Raw genomic sequence first — 21,098 nt, forward strand, 5'->3', positions numbered from 1 at the left:
TTGACCATATTCTTTCTCTACCTTATTTCTCTTCACACATTATCAAACTAGGTTTACCATCTGATTTCCATACTACTGCCTTTAGGGCTTCTGAAGAGCCTCCCTGCATCATTGCTGTGCTGTGTGAACTGCATGACGGACTTCTAGTAGAAGCAAAAGGAATAAAGGAGCACTACTTTAAGCCATATATTTCAAAACTCTTTGACAAAAAGGTACTGTAATTAAATATAATTAAATAACTGAGATTTTTAGAGGTTAGCAGCAGCAGCCTCAAAATAAAAAACAACATTTTAAGCAAGTTATCAAGATAGGACTCAGGGTCAAGATTTCCAGGTTTCAGTCTCTGATGTGATACAAAATGGCCCTATGAACTTCCGTGATGTGTAAAGTTGAGCTATTGAAAAATTGGCCAAACCTATGTACTTTCAAGTAAATGCACTGTCAGAAGCAACTGTAGGAAGTTCTGATAAAGAATTATGAAGAACAGAACATCAGAGTAAGCTGCATAAAGAATTATGAAAAGCAAGAGGTCAGGGTAAGCTAATTTACTGCCACAATTTAAATAAGTGCTGACTGTCTACTAAAAGTAAGGTGATGTGTAACAACTGTAGCTTCAATTCCATGTAAATAGAGCATGAAATCCCTAATAGTTTTGGAGCCATTTATAGGCTACCTGCATGCCTTCTGGGTTTTTTCTCAGTGATTTATTTAGCTACTTCTGTATTTATGAATTGGCTTGTTCTTTTGGGTCTCAGTTTCTTATTTCCCCCAACATTTCACCACCTTATGTTTTCTCTTCGGTAAAAGAAGGTGTGTGGATTAGGTCATCACTGTGGTCCCCCTCTTTGCAGATATATATATATTATAAGATTTTTCTTTAAGCATAAGTCTTCTCTAGCTGGGTTCTCCCTTACACAAACTTTTGTATTTAGTCTTATCTTTCCTGAAGTGTATTTTATATATATACATCATGGCTTCTTACCTGTATATTAAATATCTCCAACAAAGTAAACTTTTAAAGGAACTCAAGAATTATATATGTTGTGCCCTGCAGAAGCAGCACACTAGTGGTCCTTGGTTGGTTTGTGTGGATTATCTGGTTTTTGGTTGTTGTCTTGGCATAGTCATTATAGCACTTTCAGTCCAGAAATACCCTGGTTTGAATGATGGTCCTCCTGCGTATTAGCCACAGATGTTTCTTTTGGCCTGTGTACGGTGTTCTTCATTTTTATTTTGTTCAATTTTTAATTTAAGTATAAGACCTTTTATATGAAAATCTTTCAAAAATCAGAAGCTATGGCAATACTGGCTTAGAATTTCTACATGAATTTCTACATGGGTAACAGTTGTTAAGCTAAATGATGGCTATCTCTTTTGGAATGAGAAGTATGCTTTGTGCCCTCTTCATTTATGTATGTTGAACTCTGTTCCCTGAAGGAATTTGAGTTTGTAAGCCCTGATGTGTAGTAATCTTAGCACACAGAAAATTCTAAAAGCAGTAGTTTCCCTCTCTTACCAGTGGGAGTACATATATCTCCCTTGAATCTTTTGCTTACCTGACACATATAATCATTTATTAAATGTTAGTTTCCCTTCTCCATTGACCAGCTCTTAAAATTGGACAGTTTGCATCAAAATCACTTGAGGAACTTACTGAAAATGCTCAGGTCAGACCTTGGTCTTGAGGTCCATCATTCTGCATTTTTAACATGTTCCCCAAAATGATTCTTAGGTCATTAAAATTTGGAAACTGCCGTCATAGACTAACTTCAAAGTATTATCAAAAATTGACTTAAAAAAATTTTTGTGTTTATATTTGTAACAACTACCAATGTGAAAATTTAGATAAATTTCATGTTTTTATGTGTATACTACTATGCTTAGTTATATGATATCACAAAATGACTTTTACTTTCCAGATTTTAAAAGGAGAATGCCTCCTGGATCTTTCCAGTTTTACTGATAACAGGTAAGTATCCAGCACTAATAGTATTTGCCATGTTATAGGCCATCAATAATTATTTTTTGTAGTTTGTTAAATTAAGCATTACATCAAGGTAACCCCTCCAAATTCAGATTCTTTTTGTGTTAGTGACACTGAGTGGTTGTTGTCACTAAGCCTTGTTATCTGTAAGTACATTTATTTTAAGAAACCATTGACACTTAAAACAGCTCCTCCACAGAAATGCATAAATAGACCCAGTGCCTTCTATATTTGAGTTTATATTCTTCTATTAATCAAATATTGACAAATTCAGAATGTGTTTATATTTCAAAGCCACAGTTGTTTCCTCAACGATCAGATATATCTTAATTAGGCTCAACTAGCTTTCAGATTAAGTGTATATTTTCTTTTCACTCATCTTTCAAAGTAAATTATTGTTCTGTATGTAAATGTGAAGAATGTCCATAATCAAATAGTAACCTCTGATCTGTTACATGGGCAGAGTTAATAAAAACTAGAAAGGTAACAGCGTTTCTAGGTTGTGAAGTCTAAATCTATCTTTAAGTCAAGATAAATCCATTGTGTAACTTGGTTGTATTCTATCAGCTTAAAATAATTCTCTTTTCAGCAAAGCAGTGAACAAGGAGTATGAAGAATATGTTTTAACTGTTGGTGATTTTGATGAAAGGATCTTTTTGGGAGCAGATGCAGAAGAGGAAATTGGAACTCCTCAAAAGTTCACTGGTGATGCCCCATTAGGGAAATGGACAGCACAGGCTAATGTGGAGTACAACCTTCAACAACACTTTGAAAAAGTAATATAACCTAGCCTTGTCTCAGTTTTGAATGATCTTTTTCTCTGTATGTGTGTTTCTACTAACAGCGGAAGCATCTTTCAAGTTAAATCTTGAGTTTCTTTTACTAATTCATATTTCCTATGAAAGCCTTAAAAGGTAATTTTTAAAACATAAAGATTTATGCTTTCTTACCATTCTTTCTTGGCATCACTTTAGCCACTGTTCTGCTGCTTTAAAATGTAGTTTGCTTTTCTACCTATGACAGACTATGTGCCCTCCCAAACTTCAGCCATGTAACTCTGGAATTGATTAAGAGCCAAGGCTTAATTCTATATATTTCTGTGTAAACTGGGTTGGAGAATGAGATCTAATGGAAAAGTCACTGGTCTAGCAGGTGGAAAACCTGTTTTAGTCCAAGCTATGCCATCCCCTCTGTCAGCTGAAATTTTTCTCTGTTCCTGTTTCCTCATATGTAAAATGAAAATGTGTGTTATGTTTTAAATGTGTGTTAAAAGAGAAAATGAGGTTATAGATAGTAAATACTTTGAAAAAAAAGTTTCTCAAATGTAAGGATGTTATTATCATAATATTACTAAAAATTTGGTGGATAACCAAAAGAGGGAGAAAATGTAATCTAAATATGAATAGAGAAGATGGTATGTGTTCTGAATTAAACACATAATGAGAGAGAAAGAAACTTTTTAATTTCACAGATTTTTCTCTTCTGACAGAAAACATCATTTGCACCTTCTACTCCACTGACAGGACGGCGATATTTACGAGAAAAAGAAGCAGTCATTACTCCTGTTGCTTCAGCCACTCAAAGCGTGAGCCGGTTACAGAGTATTGTAGCTGGGCTGAAAAATGCACCAAGTGAACAACTAATAAATATTTTTGAGTAAGTATAGCATTATTTTTTTCTAAGTGTCTCTTTTAGATTAGATTTTGTATTCCATTTTTGTTTTTAGTATATGCAGAATTCTTAAGATAGTGGATATACATCAGGCAAGTTTTACTATACCTTTTCAATCACAAAGTACATTGACCTAAAATCAGAAGCACCTATTAAAAATTGTATATAAATACTATTTCACATTATTATAGACTTTCATTGTTAAATACATCTTAAAGGTTATTTAGTTCAGACATTCTCCTCTTATAACTACCCCTAAATTATATATTATTGCTTTTCTTTTTCACATTGAATTTAAATGGATTCAATCTAAATGTCCATGAAATGAGACTTGATTATATATTGATGGTATAGTCATAAAATGGAATTTTATGCAATTAAGAAAAAGAGGCATGTTTCCTAGTGAAGATGGTAGAATGAAGCCAAATCAGAGAACCCTCTTTCCTAATACCTAATGAAATAAGAAAGTAGTAAAAACCAGCAAACTATTTACCAGCAGTGACCAAATGAAGAGAGTGATATGATTTCATCACTAAAAATCTCCGCAGCAGTGGTCAAGAAAGGAAATGGGTGGTTCTGATATGCCCATCCCCAAGAATTATTACTGGAGAAAGAGAGTATTTTGAGAGGCTCTTGAGAATGCTCATTAATACCCCAAATGTGGAGAGAAACAAATGGGTGAGTAGGAAGATCTTTAAAAAGTCATAGAAACCTCCCCACATGAAATTCCCTATGTACAACCACCATGATTCTGACAGAAAGAGGAAGACTCCCAGGGCCTGCCATTTTCCAAAGTTCTGTACTGATTTGGGGAAAGATCATAGAACTAGAAGATATCCCTGACTAGCTGTAGTGAACCCTGGAATGGGAGCATTTAACTAAATCTCACAATAGAAAGCAAGGCCCTAGGCCTCCAACAAAAGCTGAGTATAGCACCAGCTTAGCTCTCCCCCTACTGCCCATTCCTTCAGTCTACAGAAAACTGGGCAGAACAATTTCCAGCCTCAGAACAGCTCAAAAGATAAGCAGATTGTGGGTAAGTAGGAAGATTGTCATGAAAAGCTTTCCTCATAGCATTGGAATAAATACATCTGGACTGAACTACCCATTTAAGCAAGAACATGTTAAAAAGAAGTGGCAAGGCAAATATGCAAACATTTTATAGCCAACAAGAAAAGGAAGGAAGGAAGGAAGGAAACATAGTATGCAAAAGACGACCTAGAAACAAATAAATGGGAAGATATCCCATATTCATAGATCAAAAATTTAATATTGTTAAAATGTCCTTATTACCTAAAGCAATGTATAGATTGAATGCGATCTCTATAAAAATCCCAGTGACATTTTTTACAGAAATAAAATTCATATGGAATTGCAAGGGACCAAAACAATCTTGAGAAAGAAGAACAAACCTGGAAGCCTCACCCTTCCTGGTTTCAAAACATATTACAAAGCTATAGTAATCAGAACAGTATGGTACTGACAAAAAGACAGCCATGTAAACCAAAGGAACAAACTAGAAAACCCCAGAATAAACCTTCATGTATATGGTCAAATGATCTTTGATAAGGGTGCAAGACTACACTATGGGGAAAGGATAATCTTCAACAGATGGTGTCAGGAAAACTGGATATCCAAATATGCAAAAAGCTGGGACTCATATCTTACACTGTATGTAAAAGTTAACTCAAAATGGATTAAAGACCTAAATAGTAGACCTGAGACTATGCAACTAGAAAAAAACGGGAAAAGCTTCCTAACCTTAGCATGGGCAATGAAATCTTGGAATAACACCAAAAGTACAAGTAACAAAAGCAAAAATAGATAAGTGGAACTACATCAAATTTAAATACTTCTATACAGCAAAGGAAATAATCAACAGGGTGAAAAGGCAACTTAATGGAATAGGAGAAAATAATTGCAAACCATATATAAGATAAGGGGTAATACCCAGAATAGATTAAAGAACTCCTACAACCAGTAACAAAACAAAACAAAAAAATTGTTTAGAAATGTGCAAAGGACTTGAATGGACATTTCTCCGAGGAAGATATACAAATGGCAAACAAGCATGTAAAAACATTCTCAACATCACTAATCATCAGGGAAATGCAAATTAAAATTACAGTGAGATGTCACTTCACACCCAGGAGAATGGCCACTATCAAAAAAAAAAAAAAACACCTAGAAAATTACAAGTGCTGGAAAGTACGTGAAGAAATTGGAACTCCTGGTGGGATTGTAAGATGTTATAGCTGATATGGAAAACAGTATAGATGTTCCTCAAATAGTTAAAAATAGAATTTTTATGACCTAGCAATCCCACTTCTGTGTATATATACAAAAGAATTGAAAACAAGATCTCAGATATTTGGACACCTAAGTTCACTGCAGCATTAATCTCAATAGCCAAGGTGCGGAAGCAACCTAAATGTCTATCGGTGGATGAATAGGTAAAGAAAATGGAGAGAGTGAGTGAGAGAGAGAGATACAATGGAATATTATTCAGTCTTAAAAAGAAGGAAATCCTCATATTACAACATGGATGAACCTTGAGGACATTATACTAAGTGGAAAAAGCTTATTGTGAAAGGATATATACTGCATGATTCCACTTACATGAGGTATCTAAAGTAATTAGACTGATAGAAAATGGTGGTCGCCAGGGTTTGAGGGAAGGGGAAATAAGGAGTTGTTCAATGGGTATAGAGTTGTAGTCATTGGAAGATGCAAAAGTTCTAAGGATCTATTGTGCAGCAGTGCGCAAATAGTTAACAATACTGTAATGTACACTTAAAAATTAAGAGAGTAGATTTGTTACATGTTTTTTACCACATAATTTTAAAAAACACCTAGTTGGAAGAAAACATAACTCATTAAGCACAGATACGCATTAGAATAAGAACATAAAGTAGTTTTGAAATGTGTGCTACCTACCTCTCTGCACATGATGCTAGTCTGTTTGAACATGGGATTGGGAGTCCTGAGCCATGCACTAGTTTCTTGGCTTTGGGCAAATCACTTTCTCACAGTTTTGGATTTGTTTGTCTTTCAGAATTAAGACTTGTATTCTGTGTTTGAATGATAGAAAGGTAATAGAATTAATAATATAACAGGGTTGTTTTAGTTACAGCATATACTACATTATATACAGATATATAACATCTATATATTTTAATACAGGTAACTAATATTTAATATATATAACAGGGTATATTATAAAATACAATATAGTATATTACAATAATAGTTGATAGGGTAGTTAATTGCTTCTTGCCAAATGTCTTCCTTTTAGGTCTGTATTTTTCTATTTGTTATTCTTTTGGCTTTAATAAGAACTACATGCATTTATTGTTCTAGTGCTATACATATATATATTATATATATTTATATATAGCACTGCCACATCATCATCTGTTTTTCTTAAGTCAGGTTTGTTGAAGTATAATTTATATACAGTAGGACTTATCCTTTTTACTATACAGGTGTATGAGGTTTGACGAATGCATGCAGTTGTGTAACTGCCACCACCATAAGCAAGAATAAAACAGTTCCATTATCCCCCAAAATTTATTCCCCTTTGTAGTCAACCCCTGTGCCATCCACAGCCTCTGGCAACCACTGATACATTTTCTGTCTCTATAGTTTTGCTCTTCCTAGAATGTCATATAAACAGAAGCATAATGTAGAGAACATTGATTCTTCTAATGTTAAAATTCCAAAACAGTATGCCAAATTATTTTATTTAAAGGCTGTAAATTTATTTGAAGTATGCTATGTTTACATATCTAGGTTTACAACTGAGAGTAGAACTTGGTCACTAAAAACCAAACTAATTTCTTTCTTCTTGAAAGAACAAATGTTGGTACTCTGGATTTTTTTCTTGATAATTAGGTTCCTCTTGTATTTTTATAGATCTTGTATGCGTAATCCTATGGAAAACATTACAAAAATAGTGAAAGTAGTAGGAGAGACTTTCTGCCAGCACTATACTCAATCAACAGATGAACAGCCAGGATCACACATAGGTAAGAAGATAAAACTAAAGTTGACACAGTGTTAAAAGTAGATAGATTGTCCTCCAAAAGGTAGAAATTCAAGGTTTCTCCTTCCTTCTATTCTTAATTACCAGATTTAAGTTTCTGTAAGTTTTGTTCTTTGGTCCTTAACAGCTACATTTCTTTAGCGCATGTTTTCTCTTTATTTGCTCCCCACAGACTTCGCTGTAAACAGACTAAAGCTTGCAGAAATTTTGTATTATAAAATATTAGAGACTGTAATGGTTCAGGAAACTCGAAGACTTCATGGAATGGACATGTCAGTAAGTATATCCACTCCACCAGCTATTAGCAAGATCCAAAAATCCGCCTGAAAACAGTGTATTGAGAGGCTCTATAATGCATTGTGGAGGGTCAACATTTAAATGGCAAATTTAGACAATGGGACATATTAGTTGGCCTTAGTTGTCTTTCACACATTGAGAGCTACCCACATCCAGGCAGAAGTGTGAAATATATAAAATATGTCAATTCACCATCAGTACCCTTTCCCTTCAAGTCCTTTTTTTGTCTGTTCCCAGCTAGCTAATAATGAAAGCCCCCAACTAAGCCAACTGACAATTAAGATATTTGCCCATACTTGCCAGGGATTTTAAGGGAATGAAAAACTGGTGGCATTTTTTAAAAAACTGCTTCATTTTCTTAGAACATATCAAATCTGCCTACTCTCTCCAATAGTTACGTAAAGGAATTTTTCTAAAAAATCACACCCGTCATATGATCTTGCAGTTTCTTCCTCCTCCTCCCTTTCATCACTCTTAGAGTCTTCTGACCTTCAATTCCAATAAGAACAGGTTAGTGTCTAGGGGTGCTGCATAACTATCTTAATAAAGTTTCTCTTTGTTTTCATCCTGGAAATTTTCATCTCTCTTCTGTGTTGGTTCCAATTTTTCCTAGATTCCATGTCTTTCTCTTTCATGAATTACCCCAACATTTGATAGAGCATATGCTCCTATAACTTCCTGAGAAAGAAGTAAATTTTCAACTTTTTATTTTGAAATAATTATGCAGATTCAGAAAATTTCAGAAACAGTACAGAGAGATGCCATGTGCATAGTTGGTCCCAGTAGTTACATTTTACGTAGTACAATACCAAAATCAGGAAATTGACATTGGAACAATGTATGTGTCTTCCTCTTTACCATCATATCACATGTAGATTATGTAACCATTACCAAAATCAAAACAAAACTATTCTATCACCACAAAGATCTCCCTCATGCTACCCTTTTAGAGTCACACTCACTTCCTTCAGCCACTAATCTGTTCTTTATTTCTGTACTTTTAATAACAAACTCTGTATGAGTTCAATTCTTTTAAAATTGTTGAGGTTTATTTTATGACCCAGGGTGTGGTTTATCTTGATAAGTGTTCTGGGCACTTGAAAAGAATGTGTATCTGCTGCTGTTGGGTGGAGTGTTCTGTAAATGTCAATTCTATACTGTTGGTTAATGGGGGTGGTGAGTTGATCTGAATTCTTGTTGATTTTTTGTCCCGTCCTGTCAGTTGTTGAAAGAAGGGTACTGAAGTCTCAAAATATAATTGTGGATTTATCTATTTCTCCTTTCAGTTCTATCAGGTTTTTTTATTTACATATTTCGAAGCTCTGCTATTTGATGCATACACTTTTAAGATTGCTATGCCTTTTTGGTAGCTGATTGTTTATCATGATATAATGTTTCTCTCTGAACCTAATTGTCTTTGTTCCAAAGTCTGTTTTTGTGTTTATATTTAGCCACTCCTACTTTCTTCTGATTAATGTATTCCTGGTATCTTTTTCTATCCTTTTACTTTCTAGCTACCTGTCATTGTCTTTGAAGTGAGTTTCCTTTAAGCATCATATAATTGAATCATGTTTGTTTTGTTTTGATATCGTTAATATATAATTACTTGAACAACATTATAGTTACTAGACTCCCCCTATTATCAAGTTCCCCTCACATACCCCATTACAGTCACTGTCCATCAGTGTATTAAGATGCTATAGAATCATTACTTGTCTTCTCTGTACATACTGCCTTTCCCGTGTCCCCCCCAACCCCCGCTACATTATCTGTGCTAATCACAATGCCCCCGTTTCCCCCTTATCCCTCCCTTCCCACCCATCCTCCTTAATCCCTTTCCCTTTGGTAACTGTTAGTCCATTCTTTGGTTCTGTGAGTCTGCTGCTGTATTGCTCCTTAAGTTTTTGCTTTGTTCTTATACTCCACAGGTGAGTGAAATCATTTGATACTTGTCTTTCTCCACCTGGCTTATTTCACTGAGCATAATACCCTCTAGCTCCATCCATGTTATTGCAAATGGTAGGATTTGTTTTCTTCTTATGGCTGAATAATATTCCACTGTGTATATGTATCACATCGTTTTTTCTTTGTATCATTAATCTACAATTACATGAGCAACATTGTTTACTAGACTCCCCCCATCGTCAAGTCCCCCCCACATACCCCATTATAGTCACTGTCCATCAGCATAGTAAGGTGCTATAGAATCACTACTTGTCTTCTCAGTGCTTTTCTGTATATACTGCCTTCCCTGTGCGCCCCACCCCCCACATGTGTGCTAATCGTAATGCCCCTTTTCTTCCCCTTATCCCTCCCTTCCCACCCATCCTGCCCAGTCCCTTTCCCTTTGGTAACTGTTAGTCCATTCTTGGGTTCTCTGAGTCTGCTGCTGTTTTGTTCCTTCAGTTTTTGCTTTGTTCTTATACTCCACGGATGAATGAAATCATTTGATACTTGTCTTTTTCCACCTGGTTTCACTGAGCATAATACCCTCTAGCTCCATCCATGTTGTTGAAAATGGTAGGATTTGTTTTCTTCTTATAGCTGAATAATATTCCATTGTGTATATCTTCTTTATCCATTCATCTACTGATGGACACTTAGGTTGCTTCCATTTCTTGGCTATTGTAAATAGTGCTACGATAAACATGGGGGTGCATGTGTCTTTTTCAAACTGGGCTACTGCATTCTTAGGGTAAATTCCTAGGAGTGGAATTCCTGGGTCAAATGGTATTTCTATTTTGAGTTTTTTGAGGAATCTCCATACTGCTTTCTACAATGGTTGAACTAATTTACATTCCCACCAGCAGTGTAGGAGGGTTCCCCTTTCTCCACATCCTCACCAACATGTTGTTTGTCTTTTGGATGGTGGCCATCCTTACTGATGTGAGGTGGTATCTCATTGTGGTTTTAATTTGCATTTCTCTGATGACAAGCAATGTGGAGCATCTTTTTCTGTGCCTGTTGGCCATCTGAATTTCTTCTTTGGAGAAGTGTCTGTTCAGATCCTGTGCCCATTTTTAAATTGGATTGTTTGCTTTTTGTTTGTTAACAAAGACTATTTTTAAAACCAAAAAAACCTATGTTAAATCATAAATTCAATGGTGAAACTGTACTTTATCTTCTTAGTAAAATCTTTTTCTCAACTTTTTATAAGTCTTATCTGTAATATTATATAATGCCTTTGGTTTTAGTGTTTTCATTAATCCTTATAATGACAAAACAGTTATAAAAATGTCATTTTAAAGGGTGGAACCAATTCTAATGTTTTTTTTTCTTGATGGAAATATTCTCAAATTTCAAAGCAGATTGTTGTGTATGCCTCATTTAAATTTAGAATCTACCACCAATTAAGATTATATATTAAAAGAAAACTCTTTACCAGTTTGAGAGCTCAAATTTTCATCTCTGATACGCAAATTATTTTATCGTGTTTCTATGGTCTTCTTTATAGAATAGCAAAGACTGAAATTGCTGAGAAATATTAAACTGTGGTCTTTCTCTTCAAGGTTCTTTTAGAGCAGGATATATTTCATCGCTCCCTGATGGCCTGTTGTTTGGAAATTGTGCTCTTTGCCTATAGTTCACCTCGTACTTTTCCCTGGATTATTGATATTCTCAATTTGCGACCATTTTATTTTTATAAGGTGAGATGAGAGCAATGTTATGTTATGGTGTACCTCACATAAACATTCTTTTTATCTTGGTGCTAAAGAAACAAGCTGAAGTGACATCTGGAGAATATTTCCAGAGGCATTCTGAAAACGTACTTTTTTTGGGTGGAATCAAGGACAAAGGAAGAGGATGAGGATAAGGATATCAATAATAAATTAAGCTCATCTCACAGCTTCAGTTCTTTTTCCACCACTGATTTGCAAATGTGACCAGGAAATAAGTAGTTAACTCTGAACTTTCCATACGTATGAATGAAAATGATAATCCTGTTAAATAGACGCATAATGAACAACAAAAACTCTCCCAAGAGAAAGAGGTCTAAAATTGATCATGGTTATGGTCTAGCAAATGAAGCTGAAGTAACAGATCATGTTCCTTCCCCAAATTTGAGCTAATTCAGTGTGGATGAATCTTACACTCTTTTTCTGCTGTAACTATTTTATGAATGTTTTTCTTAGACAACATAGAGATCACAGCTACAATAACACTTAGTGTTCTCTGAATCTGTGTCCAAATTTAAGACTGATGCTACCATTACACTTACTGGCATGGTTTAATCAATATTTCATCATCAGTGCTACTTTCAAATGATTGATGGTAGAAAAGTTAGTTTGGAGAGTTAAACTTTTATACCCAAAAATGCCTAAAGTTGTAGAAAATGGAGATCATTGGAAAGCTTATCCATTTGAATTGTTGACTAAGTGGAATTAAATATTTTTTTCAGTTTTGTACGGAAAATTGCTTCTATGTATTTTCATATTGATGTGTCTGTTCAGATTTTCTATTAGAAAACATATGTAATTTTATTTAAGGAAAAAAGTTGTTTTGCCCTCAGCTAATAGCAATTTGTTTTTATTTGTAACATTTTTTCATTCAAGAAGTTAAATGCTTTTGTTTTTTAACCACATAAATAATATATAGCCTTAAAAAAACAGAAAACACACATAAATATAAATATTAAAACTACATACTATAGAGAGGGAAGGTGGGGAGCAAAAAGCAAAACAAACAAAAATACCAGACATTATAATCCTAATTATAAATAATAATCACTATTAATATTTTTGTATAGTATACTTAATAGGTTTTTTGTTCTAGATATTTACTCTTTTTAAAATGGAATTATCTATAAGCAAAGTTCTTTTTAAATATGTTATTATTTCTGTTCTTTGATGCTATTGGGAAGAATAGTTTGAGAAGAGGCAGTAAATTTAAAATAGTATTTGACCAGGAACTCAAGCCCTGCCTTCTTCCACTATTGGGCTTTTGACCACTGTCCATTTATCATTGCCTCAGTCTTCCATGAATAAAAGAAAACATGAACAACAGAATTGCATGTGAAAGTATTTTGACAGTGTAAAAAATTCTTTTATAAATTAAAATATATTAATAAGCCACGGAATTATAGTTCAGTAATATCCTTGGTTCTTTGTCATTAATAAGACCAGAGCTTGTATGTGTGCAAGCCCAGTCTAGAACTGACTGCTTGAGACTACTTACCTTCTCAATTACCTCTTCTCTAGGTTATCGAGGTGGTGATCCGCTCAGAGGAGGGACTTTCCAGGGACATGGTGAAACATCTGAATAGCATTGAAGAACAGATTTTGGAGAGTTTAGCATGGAGTCATGATTCTGCACTATGGGAGGCTCTCCAGGCCTCTGCAAATAAAGTTCCTACCTGTGAAGAAGTGAGTCAGGACAAGGCTGATAATCCCATTATTTTATAAAATGACAACTTTACTAAGATACAATTCATATACCCTATAATTCACCCATTTAAATTGTACAACTCAATTGTTTTTAGTATATTCATAGATATATGCAGCCATCACCACAGTCAATCTTGAAACATATTCATCACCTCAACCAGAAATTATACCTTTTAGCAATCACTTTCCTACCTCCTATCCCCCACCACCCCAAACAACCAATAATCTAGTTTATATCTCTGTTGATTTGCCTATTCTGTACTTTTTTGTAAAACATACTGTATGTGGTCCTTTGTAACTGGCTTCTTTCATTTAGTATGTTCTCAGAGTTCCTGCATGTTGTAGAATATATCAACACTTCATTCCTTTTTAAGACCTAATAATATTTCAGTGCATGTATATGCTGTTTTTGTTTATTTATTTATCAATTGATGAACATTTGAGTTATTTCTGTCTTTTGGCTATTATGAATAATGCTGCTATGAACATTCATGCAAGTTTTTGTGTAAATATGTGTTGTCATTTTTCTTGGGTATATGTTGGGGAGTAGAATTGCTAGGTCATTCAGTAACTCTGTTAAGCTTTTGGGGAACTGTCAGACCATTTTCCAAAGTAGTTGCATCATTTAACATTCCCACCATTAGTGTATAAATTTTCTAATTTCTCCACATCCTCTCTAACACTTACCTGTTGTTTTGATTCTAGCTGTTCTAGTAGGTATGAAGAGATATCTCATAGTTTTAATTTGCATTTCTCTGATGGCTAATGATGTTCAACATTTTTTCATGTGCTTATTGGTCATTTATATATCTTCTTTGGAGAAATATCTGTTCAGATCCTTTGCCCATTTTTTTAATTGAGCATATTTTAATTTTTTAATTCAGTCTTTATTACTAAATTATAGGAGCTCTTTATATTTACATATAACTTTCTTATCTGATACATGATTTGCGAAACTTTTCTCCCATTCTATGGTTTGTCTTTTGGAACATAGAATTTTTTTATTTTGATGTCTAGTTTGTCTGTTTTTTCTTTTATTGCTTGTGCTTTCAGTGTCATCTATGGAACCATTCATCCCATCATTTTTTATTTTCAAATGTCCATGTAAACATTTTCATTGGTAGTAATTTAGAATTAAAAAAATCAAAAGTTTGTGCTTAATACACACAAATCACACATTTCAGTTTTGTATCATGTGAGAAGTCAAGCCTTTTCCTCCACCTCTGTGTTGTTCTTTTACAACTCCTGTCTTTTCATTCTTCTGTGCTTTTCTGTGTCTCCTTATACTTCATTAATCTTCTTGAATTTTTCCTTAATCCCAAACTTTTGGAAGAATTGTCCAAGATCAGGAAGAACTAAAGAGATGTTTTCTTGAAATCTCTCTCATCTTTGGATAATCTTTGGTATTCATCAATATTTCCATTGTAGAATCTATTGAGAGAATGAAAAAAGCTACGAGCTTGAAGGAAAAGGATTTGGGTCAAAGCCCTTGCTCTTATTTAGGGGTGTGTCCTTGGGCAGATTTCACATTATAAGCTTCAATTTTCTCATCCCTAAATGGAGAATGATAGTGCCTACCTCATTGGTTTATTTCTAGTAGTCAGTAAACTTAAGTAGAAATTATAAGATCAAGTGAGGTGAACTGTTTACATATATTTAACAATATTAACTATTGAGTACTTTATTGTGAAGAAGCAGGAAAGAGAAAATAGTAAAAAAACACTTTTCCTCATTTTTTTCTGTTAAAAGTTTTCATCAGTGGGTTTATCTGTATGTAAAGCAAAGAGTTTTTGTTTTCGACAGGTTATATTCCCGAATAACTTTGAAACAGGAAATGGAGGAAATGTACAGGGACATCTGCCCATGATGCCAATGTCTCCTCTAATGCACCCAAGGGTGAAAGAAGTTCGGACTGACAGTGGGAGTCTTCGAAGAGGTAGGTTCAACATGAGTAAAACAGTGAAAAAATAACAGAGATCTTTTTTTTTTCTCAGAAAAGTTTCAAATCTTGCTAATATATTTTTAAAAATCTGGTTTCTTTATCAGGATTTGAAAAGGGGCTTAATGCTTATGCCAACACCCTGTGTGGCTCATTGCCTTCTTTTTTATGTTAGTAAGAGTTCCACTCTGATTTTGGAAGTAATTTTTTTTAATTGCAATGTCAATCATTGGAAATAATATTTTTGCCTTTTAATAAACACGCATAGCCTTTCCTAAATGCTAATAGAAAATTTTAAATGAGATAATTCCCTACTTTTCAAATGTGACAGAACTTACATTCTTCCTCTGTGTATGTCTAAGAGATAAACATTTAAAGCAGAGCAGAACTCTCTGGGATGCTTAAATTCATCTAATAAATGACTTATCTATACTCTCTTAAAATAGTTCATTTGAGCCTTTCAGTGAATTCTTATTTTTAATGAATTCTTATTTTCTTTTGTGATGTGACATAGCAAACCTATGTGTGCATCTTCTCGATTATGTAGATCTTGAGTTTTTTTTAAGTCAGTTAAGAAAATCTTTTGTCCACAGAATATCCTTGAACAAACCTCAGATGAACAAGTATTCAGATTACATATAGCTCCAGGTCCATTTTTGCACTATAATTATGTGTGTGTATGTGCATGTGTAGTCATTGCTTTATACGTACTGCAGGATCATAAAAATATGTAAGCTGTGCATGCAAAACAATCTTGGTAAGCAATGGGAATAATTTTAAGATTGTTTTATACTTTTAAAGATCTTGTGAAAGCTTTAAAAAACTATTATGTTTAGAGAAATGAAAAATAGTACAAATATTTAGTATAGTATAACTTAAAGCATTGGAAACATTAAAAATGAAAGTGTTTATTTTTTTTAATTAAAAAGAATCAATAGTGCTTACTGCCTTCTTCTCATATAACTTACACTGAATATGAGCATATTTTCTGTGCCTTGATTGAACTGTTGTATTCCTTTCTAAGTTTGGATCAACTTTCAACGTTTTATTCTTTGTGCTTTCAATGCTGTGAAATATCTCTGAGAATTCCTTTACTGTGAAGTTTTTTACCATCATCACTTTGTTTTGGACATCCTTAATCTTTCCATCTCAACAACTTAACTCATTTATATTTCATCTACACAAAGTTTTTTCTAGCTGCACATCTAATCTTCAATGGCATTGTCAGTGTTCCCAAAGTCAGCTATTGCTTCTATAACTCCACTGACACTCTATTTTCATTTTACTTTCAGCATTATCACTTTTTATTTTATTGTGTATTTTTGTCTTTTTTTAAAAATAATTCCCTCTTTCATTTTTCTGCTTTTATAAAATGTCACGTGAGTTTATCACTGGGAGGCAAGAAGGCAACATAACTATATATGCTTTGCTGTCTGCATGAACTGAATAATAGGTGTGCCCTGACCAGTCACCAACATACTTTGAAAAAAGTGATGTGATTGGGTCACCGATCATTATGCACATCTGTTATTTACATAATCATTTGTGGACTAAACCTAGTAGTTCATGGAATTATTCACAGTTAATATACCACGGCAACTGAAATTTGAAATTTAAACCATTTGGTTAGGGCTGTTGTTAATTTTAAAAACTATGTAACTGAAATTCATGTATATTGGAACTGCACAAAGCTTGAACCATGTGTGTATGTGTGTGTGGGTATCTGTGACTCTAACTTGTAAATACATATTATATATACGTGTGTGTGTGTATATTTGCAGCCTAGCTAGAGATCTGAGAACTAAGATCATGAAGAATGGTCACCAAAATGTGATTCTCTCCAGGTGGTGGGATTTTGAGTGAGTGTTAACTTTCTTAATTACAGTTTTTTGGCATTGTTTGAGTGTTTTTCAGTGACCTTTTTTTTTTTTTGAGGTAAAATTCACATACCGTTAAATTTACCCTTTTAAAGTGTACAATTCAGTAGTTTTTAATATATTCACAAGACTATCACCATTATCTAATTCTAGAACATATTCGTCATCCCAGAAAGAAACCCCCTATCCAATAGCAATCACTCCAGTTTCCCTTCCCCAAGCTCTTGGGACTACTAATGTACTTTTTGTCTCTGAATTTCCCTATTCTGGACATTTCATGTACATGGAATCATTTAACATGCTGCTGTTGTGATTGGCTTATTTACCTTTGCATGTTTTCAAGGTGTGTCTGTTGCAGTATGTATCAGCACTTTATTCATCTTTATAGCTGAATAATATTTCATTGTGTGAATATGCCACATACTGTTTGTTCATTAGTTGATCGGCATTTGGATTATTTTCATTTGTTGGCTATTGTGAATAATGCTGCTGTGAACAGACAGGGTATATATTATTTTTATAATTAAAAGTATTTTCTTGTAGGGGTTCAGGCAAGAGTGTCAAGTAATGGAAAATCCTTAGAGAACAATAATAATGAGCCTTGACTCCCTGGAGAGAAAAAGATAATTAATTTGCATATTTATTAAATTTTTGTTGTGTGTCCATAGCTTTTCTAGTGCTGTGCTAGGAAATGATCCTAAAGAGGTTTGCACTTCATGGCTATTAATATGAATCCTCTCTTGAATGTCAGCTTTGAACATTCCTACTCAGATTCAAGGACTGCTTTGGATTTCTTAAGATACAGGGTAAACAGGTAGACTCTATTAAAGAATAATAGGAGCTACAATAGAACTTCCCACTTTTTACTAAGGACAAGAAGTCAGAGCTACTTTCATAACCCCCAGAATTATGGGGAGATTTTTATTAAACTATGACTATTTCCCCACTCCTCTGGGCAATACAAAGAGCTGTCAAATCATTGCCAGAGATCATTTTTATACCTCTGTTTTGAAAATAAATTACGTGGCTGTCTATTTATCTAGTAAATGTAAAAATAGTGAAATGCTTTCAGTTTAGAAGTATATACCTGCAAAGAAACAGTGGGTTGGGGGAAGTTGGGGAGAATTGTGGAAAAACATGTAGCATTGTAAGGGGCTAGGAGAATCTTTGCACCTAGTTGAGATGGAAAGCAGTTTATAACACTGGAAGATATAATCCGTACCCTTACTTTCTTTTTGATCAACACTCTTATTGCCAATCCTCAGGTTAAGCCATATCAGGTTAACAGTCATATCAGCTTTCATCATCTTCATCATCTTGTAAAAGATGATTCTGTATCTACTATTAAATCAAAAAGCCATAGCTACTGCCTTAAACTGCTTGACACATAGGGGTGTGGGAGGAGGCAAAACTGTGAACCAAGTCACTGATTTTTCCTTCTCAGGTGTTATTTACTAGATAGGATTGGGAGACAGAAGCGAATTGGATTCCTTCTTAAATTTAGTGGTCACCTCATACTACCTCTCAGCTTCTACTTTACCTTTAATATTTTGCTACCGTAATAGAGGCACAGGTTCAAAAAACCAGAAAGGTGAGCTATCATAATTTTCAGTTTATTGTACTGACTTATTTCATGCCTCTCTCTCCCACTAGACATGATATCCCACGAGGACAGAGGCCATGTTATTCCCTGCTGGATCCCTAGTGCATAGCATAGTAACTCAATATCTATTTGTTGAATTAATGAGTAAGCCTGATTTATAATTTTGGAATACATATCAAACTGTTTTAAATTTATTTTTCTCTTTATTAGATATGCAACCATTGTCTCCAATTTCTGTCCATGAACGCTACAGTTCTCCTACCGCAGGGAGTGCTAAAAGAAGACTTTTTGGGGAAGACCCCCCAAAAGAAATGCTTATGGACAGGATCATAACAGAAGGAACAAAATTGAAAATTGCTCCTTCTTCAAGCATTACTGCTGAAAATACATCAATTTCACCTGGGCAGAGTCTTCTGACAATGGCTACAGCCATAGTAACAGGGACAACAGGACATAAAGTTACGATCCCATTGCATGGTAGTATTTCAATGCTTTTATTTTGTATTTTTTCTAAGTTGGATAAAAATTTAAGAAATGTTTTATTAGGTTGAATCACATGACCCAGTAGGTTAGAATAGGTTTTTATTTATTTTTATTTATTTTTTTATTTTGGTATCATTAATCTACAATTACATTAAAGACATTATGTTTACGCCGCTCCCCCCTTCACCAAGTCCCCCCCACAAACCCCTTCACTGTCACTGTCCATCAGTGTGGTAAGATGCTGTAAAATCACTACTTGTCTTCTCTGTGTTGCGCAGCCCTCCCTGTGCCCCAGAATAGGTTTTTTCTTGAACCTATACTATTTTTTTTTTGAAGTTGACTTTTCAGAGCAGCTTTAGGTTCACAGCAAAATTGGGTGGAAGGACAGAGATTTCCCATTTACCCACATGCAGCCTCCTTCACCATCAACCTTCTGCACCATAAAGGTACATTTGTTACAGTCTACACTGACCCATCATTATCACCCTAAATCCATAGTTTACAGTAAGGTTCACTTTGATATTATACGTTCTGTAGATTTTGACAAATGGTCTAATGACACATCCACCATTATAGTATTATACAGAATAGTTTAACTGTCCTAAATATCCTGTGTCCCACCTTTTGTTTGGAACCTATATTGTTTTATGAATTTTCATATTTTATAAATTTACTACACTCTTTGTTAGAACTTACTTTCTTATCTGAGCTTTGCTAATGAATATATTAAACAAGAATTTTGTTTTTTGATTAAATCATCTTAAGAGCTCAAAATAATATTGTTTCAGAGAAGAAATAGAAAATAAGAATATTATAACCTAACATTACTAATGTTGTGACTTTTCGCTCCTTTTTTTAACATATTCCTGTGCATCCATAGATAGGTAGGTAGGTAGGTAGGTAGATAAAGTTAACTTTTCTGAAACACATGCAGCTTATTACTAAAACAGAGAACTCTTGCTTGTACATTCAGGTGTTGCAAATGATGCTGGAGAGATCACACTGATACCAGTTTCCATGAACACAACTCAGGAGGCCAAAGTCGAGATTCCTGTATCACTTAATGCTCAGTCATTAATTGGTGCTTCTCCAAAACAGACCCATCTAACTAAAGTACAAGAGATACATCCAACTGGAATAAGCAAACCAAAGAGAACTGGATCCTTAGCACTGTTTTATAGAAAGGTATGTGTATTTATATCATGTAAAAAGATTTCATTTAATCAATATAAGAAAGATTAAGGAACAGAGAGCAGCTTTAGCTTTCTTTTTTTGTATGTGGTAAAATATAACAAAATTTACCATTTTAACCATTTTAGATGTTCAGTTAAGTGTGATTAAGTACATTCACATTGTTGTTCAACTTTCACCACCATCCACCTCCAGAACTTTTCAACTCTTTAAACTGAAACTCTGTACCCATTAAACAATAACTCCCCATTCCTCTCCCTTCCAACAGCCTCTGGTGTCCACCATTCTACTTTCTGTCTCTGTGAATTTGATTATTCTAGGTACCTCTTAAAAGTAGAATCATGTAATTTGTCCTTTTGTGACTAACTTGCTTCACTTATTCCTGTGGGTGAATGGATGGATGGATGGATGGAGAGATAGATAATTTGTCCTTTAGTCACTGGCTTACTTCACTTAGCATAATGTTTTCAAAGTTTATTCATGTCATAGAGTGTCAGAATTTACTTTCTGTATGTACCACATTTTGTTTATCCATTCATCTGTAGATGGACATTTGAGTTGTTTCTCCACCTGTTGGTTATTGTGATTAATGCTATGAAACATCTACTTGAATATCTATTCAAG

General features: G+C 34.2%; 1 protein-coding gene across 2 annotated transcripts in view; it reads left to right on the forward strand.

Moving 5' to 3' along the window:
- Nucleotides 1-21,098, forward strand: part of RBL1 (RB transcriptional corepressor like 1) — a 67,228-nt gene that overhangs the window by 14,256 nt on the left and 31,874 nt on the right. The window contains exons 6-16 of one of the 2 annotated variants that reach the window (XM_037012926.2): nt 52-212; nt 1,920-1,969; nt 2,574-2,760; nt 3,474-3,640; nt 7,571-7,683; nt 7,873-7,976; nt 11,507-11,644; nt 13,196-13,360; nt 15,185-15,317; nt 19,011-19,277; nt 20,257-20,468. In XM_037012926.2, coding sequence (XP_036868821.2) covers nt 52-212; nt 1,920-1,969; nt 2,574-2,760; nt 3,474-3,640; nt 7,571-7,683; nt 7,873-7,976; nt 11,507-11,644; nt 13,196-13,360; nt 15,185-15,317; nt 19,011-19,277; nt 20,257-20,468 — 1,697 coding nt within the window. The remainder of the gene's footprint in view (nt 1-51; nt 213-1,919; nt 1,970-2,573; nt 2,761-3,473; nt 3,641-7,570; nt 7,684-7,872; nt 7,977-11,506; nt 11,645-13,195; nt 13,361-15,184; nt 15,318-19,010; nt 19,278-20,256; nt 20,469-21,098) is intronic. The other variant, XM_037012927.2, reaches the window with a different exon arrangement.

Source organism: Manis javanica, chromosome 5 (genome assembly GCF_040802235.1).
Source record: "Manis javanica isolate MJ-LG chromosome 5, MJ_LKY, whole genome shotgun sequence".
In the NCBI taxonomy this organism is placed as follows: domain Eukaryota; kingdom Metazoa; phylum Chordata; class Mammalia; order Pholidota; family Manidae; genus Manis; species Manis javanica.